This window comes from Aulostomus chinensis, chromosome 9 (genome assembly GCF_037954235.1).
Source record: "Aulostomus chinensis isolate RoL2024-O1b breed Wild chromosome 9, RoL_Achi_v1.0, whole genome shotgun sequence".
Taxonomy (NCBI): Eukaryota; Metazoa; Chordata; class Actinopteri; order Syngnathiformes; family Aulostomidae; genus Aulostomus; species Aulostomus chinensis.
In genome coordinates this window covers 20,918,054-20,935,787 of record NC_141328.1, presented here as the reverse complement: position 1 = coordinate 20,935,787, position 17,734 = coordinate 20,918,054, and the positions used below count along the sequence as shown (strand labels likewise).

Below are 17,734 nucleotides of genomic sequence, written 5' to 3'. Positions count from 1 at the left end.
AATTTTACAGATTGTGTGAGTTGAGTGAAACTCAAATATTTCTGAAAGACTACTTGCTATGTGAACTTTACAACAACAACAAAAAAGAGAGAAGTCTACCCTAAGGGGTTGTGTACAGGCGTACGTCTGCAAGAAGACTACAGTATTTTGGGTGTTTTTCCAAAAAAAAAAAAAAAAAAGGAAGCTTTGACCAACAAAACATTTTTAAATTCCACAGAACCCGAAAGTGAAAGGATAAATCCCACCCCCATCACTTCCTACATGGTGCAAGGAAACATTAGAATCACCAGCCATAAAATATTAGATTTATTTATCTCTTGATTCAACAAATATTCTTTGTCTCACACACCATGATTTAGTTCCATTAAGTCACAACTAACAAGTTCAATAGGAGTAGGATCATATTATCAGACAGACATGTTTTCATAGAGCACAGTTAAGGACCCACTTTCTTGCACTTCACTTCATCCAGAATTGACACTTGAAACACCGAGAAAACAAATGAGGCCCACGAGGTCGACTTGACGGATGAACAAAACACAAAAAAAAAAAAGAAACATATTTCAACATCTACACATTAGTCATGGCTCCATCTGATCTGATGGGTGCTTTGTTTTTCTATTTTCTCTGAAGTGGGATTAATGATATATCTAGCAGCTTGAATTACCAGTAATAACATAGTCACTCCATTGTTTTTCACATATTTCGCATTCCCCAGTTATAAACACGTACACACTCATAGTTAGATCCATACGGCGGACATTTTTACTGGATCTCTGATGACTCTGTATGGAGAAGAGCCCCCACCCCCACCCCCACCCCTGCCACCCCACCTATTTGGTGTCCCCTCTGTCCAGTTAATAAAACCTGTTTTCTGGAATGATTACTTGACACAATGGTTGTAGAGTTCGTTATTGCACATTATCACGAAGGCAAAAAAATAAAAAGATGTACATTTCACACAAATAATCCTCCTCAATGAGCTGATAGGGTCTGCACCATCACAGCCATGTCGGAGCGTGGCATTTCAGGACATCGCCGTTCGCTAAAGGTCATCTCTGAAGCTCTCAGTCGTGGAGGTTGTATCTGAACGCTTCTATGAGTCCTTCAATCGAGTGTATGAAGCCAGATATGGCACAAATGCCCCCGATTACAAAAATGGCTACGTCAAAGAACACCTGGTGCCAGAGGAGATTCCTCCACTGGAGCTTCAGGTGGAAGAGACTTGGCAAAAGGAAGCAGAGGCCAGCACCAGTGAGGCTCCCAGTTAAACCCATAAGGAGGGCAAAATGGGGGACAAACACAGCCATGAGCAAGGTGAAGACGACCAGAGCGACTCGAAGGCCCAGACCCCATGATTTTAACTGTCCACCAGGTCCATAGCAGTCAGGGAAGAGGGCCCTTCCACCATCCTGGAACAAGGATTTCTCCAGAACCTCAACTGCAGCAAAGAAGGGCAGTGGGTAAGATAATAGCGCCTTGGAGACCAGGAAGATGTTCACCACAGCCCGGATGGTTGACGGCAGGTTATCCGTGATGACCTCTTTAGTGGCGTCTGCCCATGTCAAGTAGGCCACCAGGGCGAAGAGGCCCTTGAGGACGCAGGCAGAAATGTGAGTCCAATCCATCATGCAGTGGAACTCGCTGGGCTTCTGCATGTTCCCCTCCAGGGAGGGGAGGAAGATCTGGGAGGTGTAGCTGAACACGATGATGCCGATAGAAATGGGGAATTTCTTCACATCTATATAAAACTTGACCTTCTCCCAGGCCCACTCACGCGCCCTGGAGAGGCAATACGCAATCACCAGGACGTTGATGACGAAGTGCGCCACAGTGCAGAGGAAGCTGAACTTGGATACGGCCTTCAGGTTCTTCAGGAACGCGCATGGCAGGAGCGCAGCTGTTGCCACCACCGACCATGCTTTCTGGGAGACGGGGAAACCCGGGAAACTGTTGTACATCAGGTTACCGCTGACCACGACGTAGAGGATACAGGTCATGACCAGCTCGATGATCTGAGCCACGTTGACCACGTGGCCGCCCAGCGCAGGAAAGCGCGGCGCGCAGCAGGCGTTGGCTATGTCCACGTAGGAATCCCTCACGCGTACCTTGATGCCGTCTTCGTTGTCTTCATACAGACACGCGATGAGGATTTTTCCGGTGTAGCAGCACACGACCGCGGCGAAGATAATGAGGAAGAGGCCGAGGTAGCCGCCGTGGAGGATGGCGTAGGGCAGGCCGAGGACGAACATGCCCTGCGGACAGAGAGGCGCAGTTGAGTGGTAATGGACGAGGCCCACATCGCAGTGACAGGCCGAGCCAGGCCAGGCATGCAGGGACCGGCTCTCACAGGCCGCGGCTTACATAATATCAGTAAAAGAACAAACTCTAGTTTACACATTAAAATGACGCAGAATGGGACAACGATCATTTAGAGTTTCTAACATCCAGATTCTACAATCATTTCGTCCCTTGGGGGAAAAAAAACCGGTGAATCAAATGAAGGCGTTAAATAAATTCAATTCAAATATATATTTATGTATATTTTTATTTCCTTTTGAAACTTCAATTTGATGGAGACGGTGATAAGCACGTGGGGGCCGCTCCTCCTCCAGGCTATCAGCGGGGACCAGGCCCTGCCTGCTGCTCCGCTGATAAACAGATTTGAATAAATAAACTCTAAACCCAAATGGCTGAAGTGAGTTTTCTCATGAACCACGAATAAAACATTTAAATGAGCTCGCTGTTATTCCTATTAAAACAGCTGAATTTTTGCAATTCGTGACTTTTTTTTCATTCAGCTACTTTTTTTTTTTAATATCTTTGACTGTGTCACTGCTAGCATTTCCATTTTCTCCCTGTCTTGATCTGAAATGGAAACCCTGAAGGTGACTTTTGGCCTGATGTAGCCTTTTTTTCATTCACATTCATCAGAGGTGTCTCGGTCTACCTGGATGGCGTTGGTGACGTTCCATCCTGCCTCCCAGGACGTGATTTTGGGTTTGTCCTCATCCAGGGAGCCTCCCGTCCTCAGGGACGAGCCCTTCCGACCGGTACCGTCTCTCTGGTAGTGGCTGTCTCCCTCCAGCTCCCCTTCTCCTCCCTCCACGTGTCCCCCTTCCTCGTCCCCCTGAAGGACATCCATCTGCATCCCTTGCCTGTAGTCATAGTCCAAGTCATCACACTCCGCAAAACCCAAACCCTCCTCATCCGTGGCGGCCTGGAAGCCCAGGCGGGCGAACACCCCGCTGACCTTGGCCTGAGATTTGTTGGTCACCGTGTGGGCCGCGTTGGTCAGCTTGTTGGTCAGCTTGTGTCGTATTAGGTGAGCCATCTTCTATTTTATTTTATTTCCCCCCTCGAATCAAAGGACGTTTTTCAACGGCTGCAGCGACAGAACCCCGTGGAAAGCAGAGATGACGATTCTTCCGATGCCGCTACAGGAAACTCATGCCTGTTGCCTCCTCTGTGTCGTCGCAAAGTAAAGCAAAAAGCCTCCTCACGGCCGCCAGACCCTTCAAAAATCCTCAGCCGCTTTTCTTGATTTGATCATCCATATTATTCCATCAAAAAAAAACAACAACAACAACTCATTCATCAACGGAAAAGTTCCCAGAAACAAACACCAAAATTATTTCCTCATCTGTAGTTTGAAAAAAAAAAGCAAAATTCAGAATTATTATTTTTTTTCCCAATCAATTGAGTCTGTCGGAGTGGTGGGCGGAGAGAGAGAGAGAGAGAGAGAGAGAGAGAGAGAAAGAGGGGGTGGGGGTGTCCCTGTTGATGGCCGCGCAGGAATATGGGACTGCGTCGCACGAGGACAGGGAGAGAGGGGAGCGTGCACGTGTCCGCAGAGAGTGCCAGGGTAACGGCACACGCGCGCGCGCGAGAAAGAGAGAGAGGGAGAGAGAGAGAGAGAGAGAGAGAGAGATGACTTAACGATGACGACAATACATTTGCATCATAGGTGAATGAGTGAGGAAACTTCAAACGTTTCACCTGTTCCCTGACATTCCGTCAAAGTGGCGACTGCTCGACAAACGTGACGTCACGCACGTCAATGACAAATAAACAAGCCGTTTTGTTTGCACCGGTTTATGTAAATACAGCTAAACCGAATGGGGAATGATCCATTTTTTTTAATATTTAAAATGATTTGCAATGATTTGCTGTGGCTGAAAGAGAAGAAAGAGACATTCACGAATCAAGACGTATTTGAACGGGTTTGGTTTTTTTCGTGTACGAAAAAAAATTGTATTTGAAGCTGATAAATTTGTTAAATGATGATAGCAGCACGCTCGTCTTGATCTGCGTTTGATAGCTCAGTCACACAGGCTAACTCACATACACACACACATACACACACACACACACACAGAGGAAAATCAGAAGGCCTTATTTTCCTTCGGTATCCTTATTTTAGAAATCAAAATATATTAGTATTTACCCTTTTTATACAATGCACATTTGTCACCAGATGATATTTCGATTTTCTTATTTCACGTTTCCGTTCGTTCATTACAAACATTTAGAAAAATGTGAACAACGGTGAACTCGAAGTAGTTGCACGGTAGCCGTGGACGGCGGCGGCGGCGGAGGGTTTATTCAACAGCCTGCCTCCAGACGAGCTCGCTCATCAGGCGGTGGGAGGATGCAACTCGTTGCTGCTGTGATGGCCACAATGCAGATCCGACAGCAGCACCACGGACAGCTCCTTAAACACGAGATTAGATCACGAGAGCTCGATGGTTATAATTTTTGTTTTCAATTTCGCAGATTTAAAAGGGGGTCATTTAACACATCTTGGACTCTGTTGGTTGTGGGGAGGTTGTTTTTTGTTGTCGAATAATCGCCTAAAAGATCTGCAGAGAGGAAACATCTCAGGATGAGAGTGATTTCCTCTCCACCTCAGCTCTAATCCTCGGGAATACACGAGGCACCTCGTCTAATCTGCTGTGACACCGCTGAGCTAAAGTGTCACTTTTTCTTCCTCCCTTCCCGCACGCAGGAACACAGAGACAGGAGGACTGAAACGCTGCTCTCGCCGCCTTTCGTTTGTTATTTGCCTTGTATTAGTGAATCTATCATGGAGGAGACAAGACTTTACGAGCAGAACTGCAAGACAAAAGCTTGGACATGGATGGGGGGCGGGGGGGGGGGCGGGGGGGGGGGCTAAATTTAGACAGGAGCCAGAGGACAGAGAAAGTTCTGCATATTTTCATGCTCGGCTTGGGCTGTTTTGCCAGCTGCTATTTGTGTTCAGGCGCACACAGTGTTTGTTAGTGGGTGTGTGTCATCCGTGTCTGTGGGTATGTGCGTGTGTGAGGAGGTATAGGCAGAGTCCTTGAGGCGGTTCTCCCTCCCCCCACCATCACATGCGCAAACCGCGGGCGTTGCGACAGGATCGGCTGCAAATGTCACACACGCACGCACGCACACACACACACACACACAAGTACACATGCGCACGCACAGTACAAATAAAAAGAATTAAATAAAAATACATGCATACCCCCCCCAATATTCCTCCCGAATTTGCCATCTTTAAGTAGAAATCCGAAAAACGATGCGAAAAATGAACTATGCAGAAACATTCGATAGAAATATTATGACAGCAGCCCTGAAATTCTGACTCCATTGTGTTCAATATGATGTGTGTATTTCTAAGTCACCTCCTCGTCACAAAATGGATTTTCAGTCAGCACCCCTTTTTTTTCTTTGAAAGTGCTTTAAGATTGGTTGCTGTGGCGACCAATTTAGCTTCTACAGCTACAAAGAGAAGGATTAATTCAACTCGATGAGAGCGTGGTTGCGAGAAGCAGTGTGTGTGTGTGTGTGTGTGTGCGTGTGTGTGTGTGAGAGAGAGAGAGAGAGAGAGAGAGAGAGAGAGAGAGAGAGAGAGAGTGTGTAGGCCTGAGATACCGAGGGGCTTACAGCTCCGTCTAACAGCCATGCAGTGGGAGCAATAATCTCCGATAGTTGCCATGGCCACAGTAATTGGACCGGGTGGATGTATGTTGATATTTTGGAGAAAAAGAGATTTTCTCCGCACAGGTTTAGATGTGTGTGTGTGTGTGTGTGTGTGTGTGTGTGTGTGTGTGTGTGTGTGTGTGTGTGTGTGTGTTGAAAGCCTTGGTCACGGTACAATTAAACTAGTAATGCCGATACTAAACCTTTATTCTGACGAGTATGAGTGAAGCAACAAAATAAAAAAGGTGAAATACACAGACGTGAAAGCCTCTGTCCAGGCTACATCAGTGAGACGTTTATTTTTCTTTTTAATCGTTAAAAGATATTTTTACTCATCTCCCTCCAGACCACAGGCTTCCTAATAAGAGAAAGTGAGAACACCCAGGCCTTTTTCAATGAGGCCTCGCAGGTCCTTTTCAAAACCGCCATTTTGGCTCGCTGTTGCAGGATAACGGCACAATAATAATAATAATAATAATAATAATAATAATAATAATAATAATAATAATAATAATAATAATAATAATAATAATAATGACTATGTTCCTGTACCATTTCAAAAGTCACTCCTGTGTTTACTACAGCGTCTGTTAGTCGCGTTCTAGTCGTAACACAACCTGTAACCGCAGAGGAATGTGTTCTAATGAAGTCATTTAATTATTTAGCTCAGAAAGTAAGGCGCGTCTGTAGGTAATAGGGGAGACCAGGGTTAGAGTAACCAAGGCAGGTAACAGGTTTTAATGGCTTGCTTCTAAGATGGCGAATGCACGCTCTCTTGTCCATCCAGCAATTTAATATACACCAGCACATTTAATTAAATGCATTGTTATTTTTGCTCTTCTTACTCATGCTTTCACACATGTATGAATGCGCAAGTACACACACACACACACACACACACACACACACACACACACTCACTCACACGGATGCACGAGTAGTGACAGGTGCACAAACACATTAATCACTCTATGGCCCAAAAAGATCTGCTGGCTCACAGGGCCAAAGACTGAAGAGAGCTGGAGTGACAGAGTCTGTGTGGGGGGCGAGAGAGTGTGTTTGTGTGAGGGAGGGAGAAGGAGAGAGAGAAAGACAAAGAGATGGAGGTTACAGTGCATCAGTGCATGTGTCTCAGAGAGAGGGAGGTGTGTGTGTGTGTGTGTGTGTGTGTGTGTGTGTGTGTGTGTGTGTGTGTGTGTGTGTGTGTGTGTGTGGAGATGTTACAGGGTGTGGAAGCAGTCACAGAGTGTTGAGGGAGGGGTCGTCTGCAGCTTAGCACTGATGTATCAGAGGTGCTTGAGTCACAGTGGTTACGTAAACCTGCGCTTTCTTTCTGTCTGCTCTGTATACAAAAACACACACACACACACTTAAACAGTAAAGGTCTCCTGATTTCGGTATGTACACCAATGTTTACAAAAGAAAGTTCAGTGTCGTCATGACAACAAAATGGAAATGATCCCAGAATGCTGTGATTCATAATCACATGGATAATCGTTGCTGACAGATGTTTTCCCCCTCAGAACATCCTGCAAAAACAGCATGCAGTCGCTGAGAAATCACAGCCTTTTCCTGTCTGACAAAACAGAGACGGCGAGGGAACGTTCACGGGTTGAACTCACGAGTGAAGAGTTGCATTTGTCATCATCCCTATGACATGTGACCCACGCCGAGGTAGCCTTGAGACAAGGTTCACTCATTACGTAAAAATATAGCGATCTGAATGGCGATGTGTCTGATATGCTCCTTTCTCCCACTGAAAAGCGAAACTAAAATGATTATTGCTCAACTCACCCCTCTTTGAACCCAGAATCTTACATCCGAATCTTACATTTTAAAAGACTTGTAGAGAGGAAACATTTCACTGAAAAGTTCATTCTATGTGTTTTTGAATTAAATGTTGCGCGTTCCATGTTGCACTTGTGTAACACCCGTGGATCATGATTGGATAACCAGCTGCTCCTTCTTACTGCTCTTCTTCTTCTTATTATTATTATTGGTGGCAAATTTACTGACACATTTCCAAGCATTTATGAATCCCGTGAGTATCAGTGATTGCATTTTCACTGGAATTTTGATCATGTGATGTCATTTTTTTCTGCCAGCCTAATTTTTATTGTTTAATATTTATTGCTATAGTAAAGAAAGAAAGAAAGAAAGGAAAAATAAGGAAAGGCTGTACCATTTGAAATCTAAATCTGTCACAAACGTGTTCCAGATATAGAGACCTTTTCTCTGTCAAACTGCAAACACATCATTCAGCACAGTGAAGCACAAGCATCAAATAACAAAAAGCACAACACAGGGGATATTAGCTCACATTACAATATGGAAATTGAGATAATAGCAATAAAAAAAAATTCTATATAAAGGTTTACCAATAAAGTAGATACATAACCCAATAATTGCATTTCTAATATAAAATGAAAATTACAGTAAATAAAAGACAAGAAAGTTTTTTTTTTAAATGATTAAATGAGGACATCATAGTTCTCCGTAAGCTCTCCATCTCATTCCTTTCAGTGGGAACTAACTGTCCTTTTGTGCTTCCACAAAATGGAGGCTGCTTGGCATCGTGCGTGGCAGTCCCAAAGAGCTTGTAGCCTATTAGTTCCCCTGCGCCTCATCACCGCTGCTTCGATGACAAGCACAACAAGCAGAGAGCTGCGAGCACCGTGCACCCACAGTGGCAATGTCAAGACTTGCCTCCTAGGAGCAAAGGACACCCGTATGTGTGTGTGTGTGTTTGAGAGGATAGAAATAGATGGGGGTGTATTTGTAGGGGTTTGTCACCGTGTATTTGTGTGTGTGTGTGTGTGTGTGTGTGTGTGTGTATACATCTTAACAGTGAGTATGTAACCATGTGTATTTGTGTGTGCATGTGTGTTTGAGGTTGACCCAGATCTGCTTATTAGCATCAGGAGGAGGGGACGGCGGTCACTTAGAGCTTTGTGCCTGAGCAGTGAACTGTGCTCGTGCTTCAGTGACACACCATCACGCTTCATACAGTAACCCCCCCCCCCCCACACACACACACACACATAACACACACTTTACTTCCTTCATCCTCTTCATCTTCAGCTCCCAAATGTCTGTGCTATCCAGGAAATAAATCCAATCCCAGTATTAAAACACTTCCTCTGATGTTAAATTGACATCATTGTGGCCTGGAATATTATCACTATTACAATATCATAAATGAAATATCACATAATAAGCATAATAAATCCTTTTACATGACCACACAAGTATATTGTAAATATAAGGAATGTTCTTACACACACATTTGTTGTTCAACAAGATTTTTTTTTTTTTTTGGTAGGTAACAAAAGAGATGTCAGGAGCAAGAAGAAACAAATATCAGGATTTGATTCTTGTCCAAAAGACAAAATTTAGGGTTAAAATGTCCTTGTGTATGCAGGACTAAAATGATGCATAAGAACATCTCATGAATGACATCCACGGTCTATGACTCACATGATCTTGAAATTTTGATTTGATATGACAGATTTGCACTGCTGCCAAATTCGCAATTTGTGTCACATTACAAATCAAGGGAAAACCAAACAAGAGGGCACTCAGGGAGCACATACCTCCACCAAGACCCAACAAGCCCAGAGTACAACAAGCACCGTGAGTCTGGCATCATCATTATCCATATATTCATCATCATTCCTGTAACCACTAGGAGGCGGTATGACTATGACTTATAGTCAGGTTGCGGATGTACTCAGGCAAGGACTCTCAACAACCATGTGAAGTTTAAAAAAAGATCGGACCCTTTGGAGTCCAGTTACAACAGCACTTCATTTTCTGTGGAGATGTACAAAAAATGGCCAGCATTCAATGAAAACTCACAGTCTTCATACTTACTCATCACCTGGTTCTTAAAGTGTTTCTGATCAAATTTCAACAGGATCCGGTCCTACTGGGAGGATGAGTACCTTTCTGGTTCCTTCCTTGGTCCATTCTACACCTTTCCACCACATTTGGTAAAAATCAGCACCATAGTTTTTTGCATAATGCTGCTGAAACTCAGACACACAGCTAAATACCACCGAACACACACACACACACACACACACACACACACACACACACACACACTCCACACACTCAACTAAGCATTAGCATGAGTAAACTGTGCCAGGCTGCTGTACACTGTACATCAGTATAAAAAATTGCTATTGCATTTCAGGATGTGCGCTTCCAAGCACAATCACAGAGCGTGAGCTCTCTAAACAATGACTGGTCTGACGCGGCAATGTGGCGCAGTGTAGCTGTGGTGCAGGTGTCCCACATTACCAGCTGAGGCTTCACTCGGTCAGCTGAGAGTAACAGGAGGGCAGACCAAGCGAAATCAGGGAAATCAAGGCCTCAGGGAAAATGTCTGGTTGCATGGTTTCAATACAGCTTAAAAATGGCTGCATCTTTTCCCTGGTTTTGTTTAAGTTCTCATACACATCGCCTAACTTCTCAAATATGAGCAGATTCTGTGTGGGGTTAATTAGGTTTAATGCCAAATCAGCATTTGCGATATTCACATTTTGAAATCCAAACAAATAGGTGATTGGAACAGTGTACATTAAACGGGAAATAAAAATGTGTCTTTGAATAGATTAGATAAACAAGATGCTTCGAATACACATGTTCACGTATGTTGTATTGTGTAAGACGTAAGATTTCTGTCAGTTCACACAAATAGAGAACGACTGTGAATAAATTTAGGATACTTATATGATAGCGTCAGTTGGAAATTTAAAACAAATGCAATAATTTCATTTCATGTTCGTGTATGACTTAATACACCCTTAGCAGCCGAGAATCTTCAAAAAATCGTGATTCATTCCACAAGGGTCGGCGCTGACACAGGGACGACTGCGACCTCTGGTGGTTTAGATGGTATTTTTCACCCAAATGCAAAGAAAAGTGGAATAGATGCTAAAAGGCTCTATTGGTATTATGTACCTCTATTGTAGGAAACATTTTTACGTTGCATTTCATCGAAAAGTCAAGTATTAGTAAAAAGAGTTGCTATGACTTTGCCATTAATGGAGTTTGCAATACTGGGGTATAAAAAAGTCACCTTTTATTTTCAAGTATTTGAATAATTCTTTTTTGTATTACTAATGTCAAATTGTGCTATCTGCCGCGCAGTTTCGGAGTCTCTAAGTCGAAATCAGTGATTAAGAACAGTGAGGAACTCTTCAACTTACACACGGAGTTTTCACCCGTCTGTATTTTCCGGTGACACCATTTCAAAATGGCAGCCAAGCGAGAACCGGTTTGCCAAATTTTCTCATTTCAGGACATCAAAACATCTCCCGACCCAATTTTTGAGCCCCCCGCCACCTCCACACCGGCCCCCATAGTGATAGATAACGGTTCCTTTCAGACCCGGGCGGACTGGGCGACGCCGGCGGACGACTTTGCTCCTCCGCGGCTGCTCTTCAGGTCGGTGGCCGCGCGTAGCAGAGGAGCCGCGCGCGGGGAGACCCAGATCGGTAATGACATCCCGAATTTGGAGCCTCTGCGGTGGCTGCTGAAGAGCCAGTTCGACCGAAACGTTGTGGTCAACTTCGAGATCCAGGAGCTGATATACGACTACGTGTTTACTCATCTGGGCATCGCCTCGGAGGTGGGTGCCGCTGGAGCGACGCACTGAGAGGATGGGTCGCCATTCTCAGCAGCTTAGTACCAGGGAGGGGCTGATAACGTAAAGATTAGGTTTAAATAAGTTTTTTGGTTTTACAACCTCTAACATAACAGTTGTGTTGATGTCTGTCGCTGCCATTTTGGGAAAAAAAAACCCACTGGGTTTAAAAGCGTTGCACGTAAACGCCTCAGTGTTTCGGGAAATAGAATAATAACTTTAAACTCAAGGTTTGGTTGCATGATTTATTGAATAATTTGATATCAATGAATCTAGTCAGGAGAAACACATCAGTCAATGTGGCTTCCTGATCATTTTAACTCATTGATGTTTGAAAACAACAAAAATTCTAACAGTAGAAGCCTGCGTGTACAATAAAAACTTTCATATTTGCTTTGTGTGTTTCACTGTTGTCTGTGTGCTTGTGTAGGGCCACCCCAACAATTCATACAGAAATAATCCACAAGGAACCTACAATCTCTAACTTTGCTGCCCCCGGTGAATTTATAGGGGAGCACCCAGCTATCAGTTGCATCACATTAATTTTGGAGAATGCATTTTGTATCTTTTAGTGGTGACATGTGGCTTTTATTTATATTACACAGGAACTTTTAAGCATTAGATCTTTTTATGTCTCATGATGATGCTCACCTCATCAGTCTATATTCTGTTCCCCGACCTGCTCCAGGGAAGCGTGGACCACCCCATCGTGCTGACAGAGGCGCCATGCAACCCTCTGCACTGTCGTCAGATGATGTCAGAGTTGCTGTTTGAATGCTACGGCGTCCCGTTCGTTTCTTATGGAATTGACGGCTTGTACAGTTTCTATCACAACAACACTCAAAGGAACCCACGGCAGCCACAGACGGGGATCGTTCTGTCCTCAGGATTCCACTGCTCGCACATCCTGCCTGTTATCAACGGCAGGTGAGGATCCACACGCCGAGTTATACTGGCCTCACTTCATTTTTTTATTCCCTGTGTTTTCTTCCCTCCATCACAAAGGCAGGCATGAGTTTCTTTCATCACAATCTAATTGTGATATCTGTTTCACTGAAGGTTGGATGCAGCAAACTGTAAGCGTGTGAATGTGGCAGGAAGCCAGGCAGCATCGTATCTGCAGCGCCTCCTCCAGCTGAAATACCCAGGTCACCTCGCTGCCATCACACTCAGCCGTATGGAGGAACTGCTGCATGAACACAGTTACACCGCCGTGGATTATCAGGAAGGTGAAGTATGGCAGACTGAAGGAACTTTTCTCTCAAGGAGAGGTATGCTTCCTTTCCTCCAACCTTAGCCACTTCTCTGTGCTATTTTCTACAGAGCTGGAAAAGTGGCGCAGCCCAGAGTTTTATGAACGGGAGGTTCATCGTATGCAACTCCCCTTCTCCGGCAAGGTGCCAGGCGGTTGTGTGAGCGTAGAGGAGAGGCAAGAGAGACGAGCTCAGCAGCTGCGACGGCTCCAGGAGATCAATGCACGCCGTCGGGAAGAGAAGCTGCAGCAGGACCAGGAGAGGCTCGACAGACTTATAGCGGTACAGGTGAGGAAGCCATTGTGTCATGGACTCAAGCATCTCTAATTGTGCGTTACAGACTTAAAGCAACTTGCAAGAGATTCAAGAGACTTTACAGGAATCCCCAGTGTTTATGATTGCATTTCCTCGATTATGCCGATGTGCTTTAATCAGGAACGTGAATTCATTTAGAACAGGTGGGATTCATGGTGTTGAAGCAACTTATTGAAATGAAGATCTTCATCCACGAGGTCCTTTTTTTTTTTTTTTGATTGGGAGAAACATTTTTTACTGGTGTGACATCATTCATTATGCTGACGGTCTAAGTTGAACCGCCGTTGGTGGTGTGGGACATTGTGCCGTCAAGCGTTGCACGCTTCAGGTGGGAGATCCAAATTATTACGGCGCAAAAACAGGCACTAAAGGGGAAGTCTTCCTGTGGCAGGTCCTGGCACCAGCAATATGACTTTGATGAAGTTAATTTAAAGTAATTAGCGTATGTTGTTGCTTTTAGATTGGAAATGAAGCAGCCAAAGAATAAAAAAATCGACTTATAAATGTTACCCACTGAGAGAGGCATAAAAACATTAACTGTTTCAAGCAAATCAGCTCAACTGAAACGTGTCCTTATTAGCTTACATGTAAATTCACTGATGGACCTGTGTGTGTGTGTGTGTGTGTGTGTGTGTGTGTGTGTGTGTGTGTGTGTGTGTGTGTGTGTGTGTGTGCAGGAACTGCTGGAGGACGGCATGCTGGATCAGTTTCACAAGAGCCTGGTGGAGCTCAACATGGACTCAGCTGAAGAACTGCAGTCGTACATCAACAAACTGCAGCTGGCTGTGGAGCAGGGCCGGCAGAAACTGCTGCACAGTGACGGAGGAGAGGGAAAGATGGAGGTGGGTGGTGAAGGACGTTTGTAGAATCGTTTAAAATTGGTTTGTCCATATTTTGAAGAGAGGTATCTGGCAAGCATTTCCCTCATTTGGCCTCTTTTTTTTTTTTTTTTTTTTTTTTGCTTTTTGTTTTAACAGTTTATAAGAAACCATTTAATTTTCATGAAGGGAAGTACTGACCTCTGTTTTAAAACGTTTAGGTTGTGTAAAAACGTTAATCTGTATTGCACATAGAAACAGTTCCCCACATTAACCTGGAAGAAGAAAAGAAATGACAGCAGCTTAACCCACCTGAGCTGCGGCCATCAGTAATTAGACCCAGCTGTCATTAGTGTGGATGTGCTGCAAGGCCCAGCATGGTTCAGTCCTTCTTTTCTGTAGCGGCTGACACAAAGCCTGAGGCTCTTCTGTCGTCTCTGCCAGGTGTCTGAGCTGGAGCAGCCCATGGACGAGGCAGACGGAGTGGCACTGATGGATTCTGATTTCCCCGAAGAGACACTGCCAGAAAAACCTGCTAATGTGGTCCAGGTAGAGGTGTAGAGCGAGATGTAGAGGCTCAGGAAGGACATGCAGGCAATTATCTGCTAGTTTGTTGTGTTAGTCTGTCATAACACTGGTTGTCCTGTAGTACCAGAGAGAGAGAGAGAGAGATTGTGTAATCAAGATATAACTTGTTCCTTCAGTTTAATGAATTTATTCCATCATAACATTTAGGCCACAAGATGTATAATTTTCCCTCAATTTACTCAATTCATAGCCATGAGCTATAACTTGTTCCCCTCACCTCAGTAGTTTTGAGGCTACAAGATACAACTTGTTCCCTCTGTTTGGCTATTTTGAGGACACAGAATAAAACATGTTCCCTCAATGGAAGTAATTTGTCACCACAAGAAATAACATGTTATCTTAGTTTAATTCATTTGTGGCTGTGAGATCCCTCAAATTAATCAGTTTATTACCTTGGAGAGACAAATTAATAAAATTGTGGGGGAAAAGTTGTATTTCATGGCCAGGAATGAATTAAAGTGAGTGAACAAGTTCCATCTTGCGTCTGTGAATTAATTTATTTCAGGAACTGGTTTTATCTTGTGGCCGGGAATATTTTCTCTCTTTCTGTGGCCACTCCAGGGCTCTGTTCATGGGGACACTTTAACATCACTAACAAATTACTCTGTGCAGCCGGCCTTCAACATGGCCGAGTACCACCAGCTGTTTGTGGGGACAGAGCGTCTTCGGTGTCCAGAGATCCTCTTCCAACCCTCACTGACTGGAGAGGACCAGATGGGACTGATGGAGACACTTCAGTATGTGCTGGCCAGGTAATGACATAGTCCAGGTGTTCTGCCACACAGTTAAACAAACTATAATTTGGTTTTTACCCCAGCAAATCTTCACGTCAACTCGTGTGTAATGCTGCATTCAGGTACACTCCGGAGCAGCAGGAGGCGCTGGTGAGCAACATGTTTCTGACAGGAGGCAATATGCAGTACCCGGGGATGAAGGAGAGAGTGGAGAGGGAGCTGCTGGCCATGAGGCCTTTCCAGTCTCACTTCAAGGTACCACTGACATCCTTGTTATACTCCGGTTATTCTAAGCAGCTCAAGTAGAGCTCATTAAAGTGGAAGTGGCGGCTCGAGTTAAGCTTGATGATTATGTTCCTTCAAACGAGAGGGATTATAATGATAAATGTCAGGTTTCTGCTGGCTTCCAGCACACGAAGGATCGTGTTGAACAGTACCACGAGGTGCTCCTAATATTCTCTCCATCCCATTTCCCACATCACTCTTAAATATGACGTGTGTTGTCCGAGGTGAGCACGCTGAACCTGTGTTTCATTACGAATCCACTGGTAACATCTCTCTTCCCCAGGTCACCATGGCGTCACGGCCAGCCCTGGACGCCTGGTACGGGGCGAGAGACTGGGCCCTGGAGCATCCTCCTAGTGGTGGAGGAGGGGCAGAGGGCTGGATCAGTAAGCAGGACTACGAGGAGAAAGGAGGCGAGTACCTCAGCGAGCACTGCGCCTCTAATGTCTTCATTCCCATGAAGATCGCCAAAGCGGCCCCTGCTCGCCCCGCTGAGTCCTCCGTTACCACACCGGCATCAACGGGACCTGCTTCAGCCGTCACAATGGTTACATCCCCTCTGACCCCCTCTTGTTCTACTGCTGCTGTTGCTGTTCCCATGGTTACCACCTGAACACTTTTCTCCTGTCTCTTGTAACGTTTGGAAGTATTACAATTGTTCATATTGAATAATTATTATATCAATTCTCTACAAAGTTTCAGTGAGAACATCTGATATTTTTTATGAATTAATATTTAAATAGAAATGTTGTTTGTATTAAAATGAAAATTCTCTGATAGAAACAGTTGCTTGGTTTAGAGGTTGGATTCTTTCCTCCTCATTTCCCTCTTATCTTAGCTCCTCCTTCTTTTTCTGTCACATGACTGTGGGGGACAGAACAGTGCTCCCGTGTGACAGAAGGTCAGAAATATCACAACTGAAGTATCTCCATGGACAGACAACAGGAGGGCGAAAATGTCCGTCTGTATATGCTTGACGCACTCAACCTGTGATTTAGTATTGCAGTTCAGTGGTGCACCACTAGATGTCACAAAAACAAAACTTAACGTCATCGCGGCGGTGGAAACTGATGTCTTCCCTCACCACAATCACGTTGAGAACAATATCTGAAAAATCTCATTAATAATCAGGTAAAGTGTTCTTAAAAGGGTTTAAGTATCATCTAAGGAGCTGCTACGTTCATATAGCATCTAATATTTATCAATCAGCAAGTCAAGCACGTCATTTAAGGAATATTCACATTCAGACCATGATACAAATCATACAAATTAAAATGTTAAAAATCAAGTGTATTATGTTCTGTTGAGGAGGAAAAATGCTCTTCAAATAGGTTGTATCCACAATGATTATTGCTCATAATCTGATCAGGGGTTATAGTGTCAGGTGATATTTGGGTTGCCACCTTTCAGAAATAGAAATAAGGGACGCCCTCCCCTCGCACCTGAAGCCGCGCAGGCGAAAAAAAAGGGACATCCCCAAAACTCCTAAGATGCATAGAAATGTATCTATTTTTATATGAAAAAGCAAAATGCTTTGATTTAACGTTTAAAGTGCTTCATTAGCATTGAACGTGACTGCACAGACAGCCTGAGCACGGTCATAGTGAACTCGTAACAGACAACATCTTCATGGTAGAAATGGCCATTTATGTAGATCTCAGTTGGTCAGGTCTCTGTGTCTGTGTGAGTCGAGAAAGAAAGTGCATAACATAAAACTCAAACAGATGAAAAAAAGTGCATAGCTTCCCTCAACTCCTTTTACGTCCTGTTTTAAATAACAAAACTAATAAACAGATAAAAAAAAAGTGCATAACATAAAAAAATCTAAGTCTCACCTGTGCCTCAACGCTGAGCGCGCTGCTTCATAAAGCATCATGAGGCCACATGGCTGGACTGTAATGGACCTTGACAGGTGGTCAGGGTCCTCTTCTTTAAAACAGGTTTCTAACATTGACAGAGCTCCAGACTAACTTTTCCTCGGCGACTGCTGGTCCTACCAACTTTATCAGTTGGTTGCACGAGCGCATGGTTTGGTCAATACTTTTTTTGGGGGGTTTCAGCATTGTCTTAATCAGTGAGCTTAAATAGTTGGCTAAATTACAGTTGCCTCACATACCT

The 17,734-nt window shown here is 44.3% G+C and overlaps 2 protein-coding genes across 2 annotated transcripts; one reads left to right on the top strand and one right to left on the bottom strand.

Annotated features, from left to right (window-relative positions):
• Positions 1 to 283: 283 nt before the first annotated feature.
• Positions 284 to 3,821, bottom strand: LOC147256291 (vesicular inhibitory amino acid transporter-like). Its single transcript, XM_086212741.1, has 2 exons — positions 2,951 to 3,821; positions 284 to 2,255 (listed from the first exon to the last, which is right to left on the bottom strand). The coding sequence occupies exons 1-2, from the start codon at positions 3,332 to 3,334 to the stop codon at positions 1,068 to 1,070; spliced, it is 1,572 nt and encodes a 523-aa protein (XP_086068867.1). The 5' UTR covers positions 3,335 to 3,821; the 3' UTR covers positions 284 to 1,067.
• Positions 3,822 to 11,204: 7,383 nt separating this feature from the next.
• actr5 (actin related protein 5) lies at positions 11,205 to 16,970 on the top strand. The gene is made up of 9 exons (XM_086212740.1): positions 11,205 to 11,608; positions 12,312 to 12,550; positions 12,683 to 12,852; positions 12,947 to 13,164; positions 13,869 to 14,033; positions 14,454 to 14,558; positions 15,210 to 15,349; positions 15,454 to 15,586; positions 15,900 to 16,970. Exons 1-9 carry the CDS (start codon positions 11,234 to 11,236, stop codon positions 16,227 to 16,229), a joined length of 1,875 nt encoding a protein of 624 aa, XP_086068866.1. The 5' UTR covers positions 11,205 to 11,233; the 3' UTR covers positions 16,230 to 16,970.
• The last annotated feature ends 764 nt before the right edge of the window (positions 16,971 to 17,734 follow it).

What these genes read in the sequence shown, in the direction of transcription:
- LOC147256291 (XM_086212741.1), bottom strand. Translation starts at nt 3,334, where the DNA reads ATGGCTCACCTAATACGACACAAGCTGACCAACAAGCTGACCAACGCG. An exon ending in ACGTCACCAACGCCATCCAG is followed by an intron (nt 2,256 to 2,950) that starts GTAGACCGAGAC and finishes CTCTGTCCGCAG; the next exon opens with GGCATGTTCGTCCTCGGCCT.
- actr5 (XM_086212740.1), top strand. Translation starts at nt 11,234, where the DNA reads ATGGCAGCCAAGCGAGAACCGGTTTGCCAAATTTTCTCATTTCAGGAC. An exon ending in ATCTGGGCATCGCCTCGGAG is followed by an intron (nt 11,609 to 12,311) that starts GTGGGTGCCGCT and finishes GACCTGCTCCAG; the next exon opens with GGAAGCGTGGACCACCCCAT. An exon ending in CTGCCTGTTATCAACGGCAG is followed by an intron (nt 12,551 to 12,682) that starts GTGAGGATCCAC and finishes GTTTCACTGAAG; the next exon opens with GTTGGATGCAGCAAACTGTA.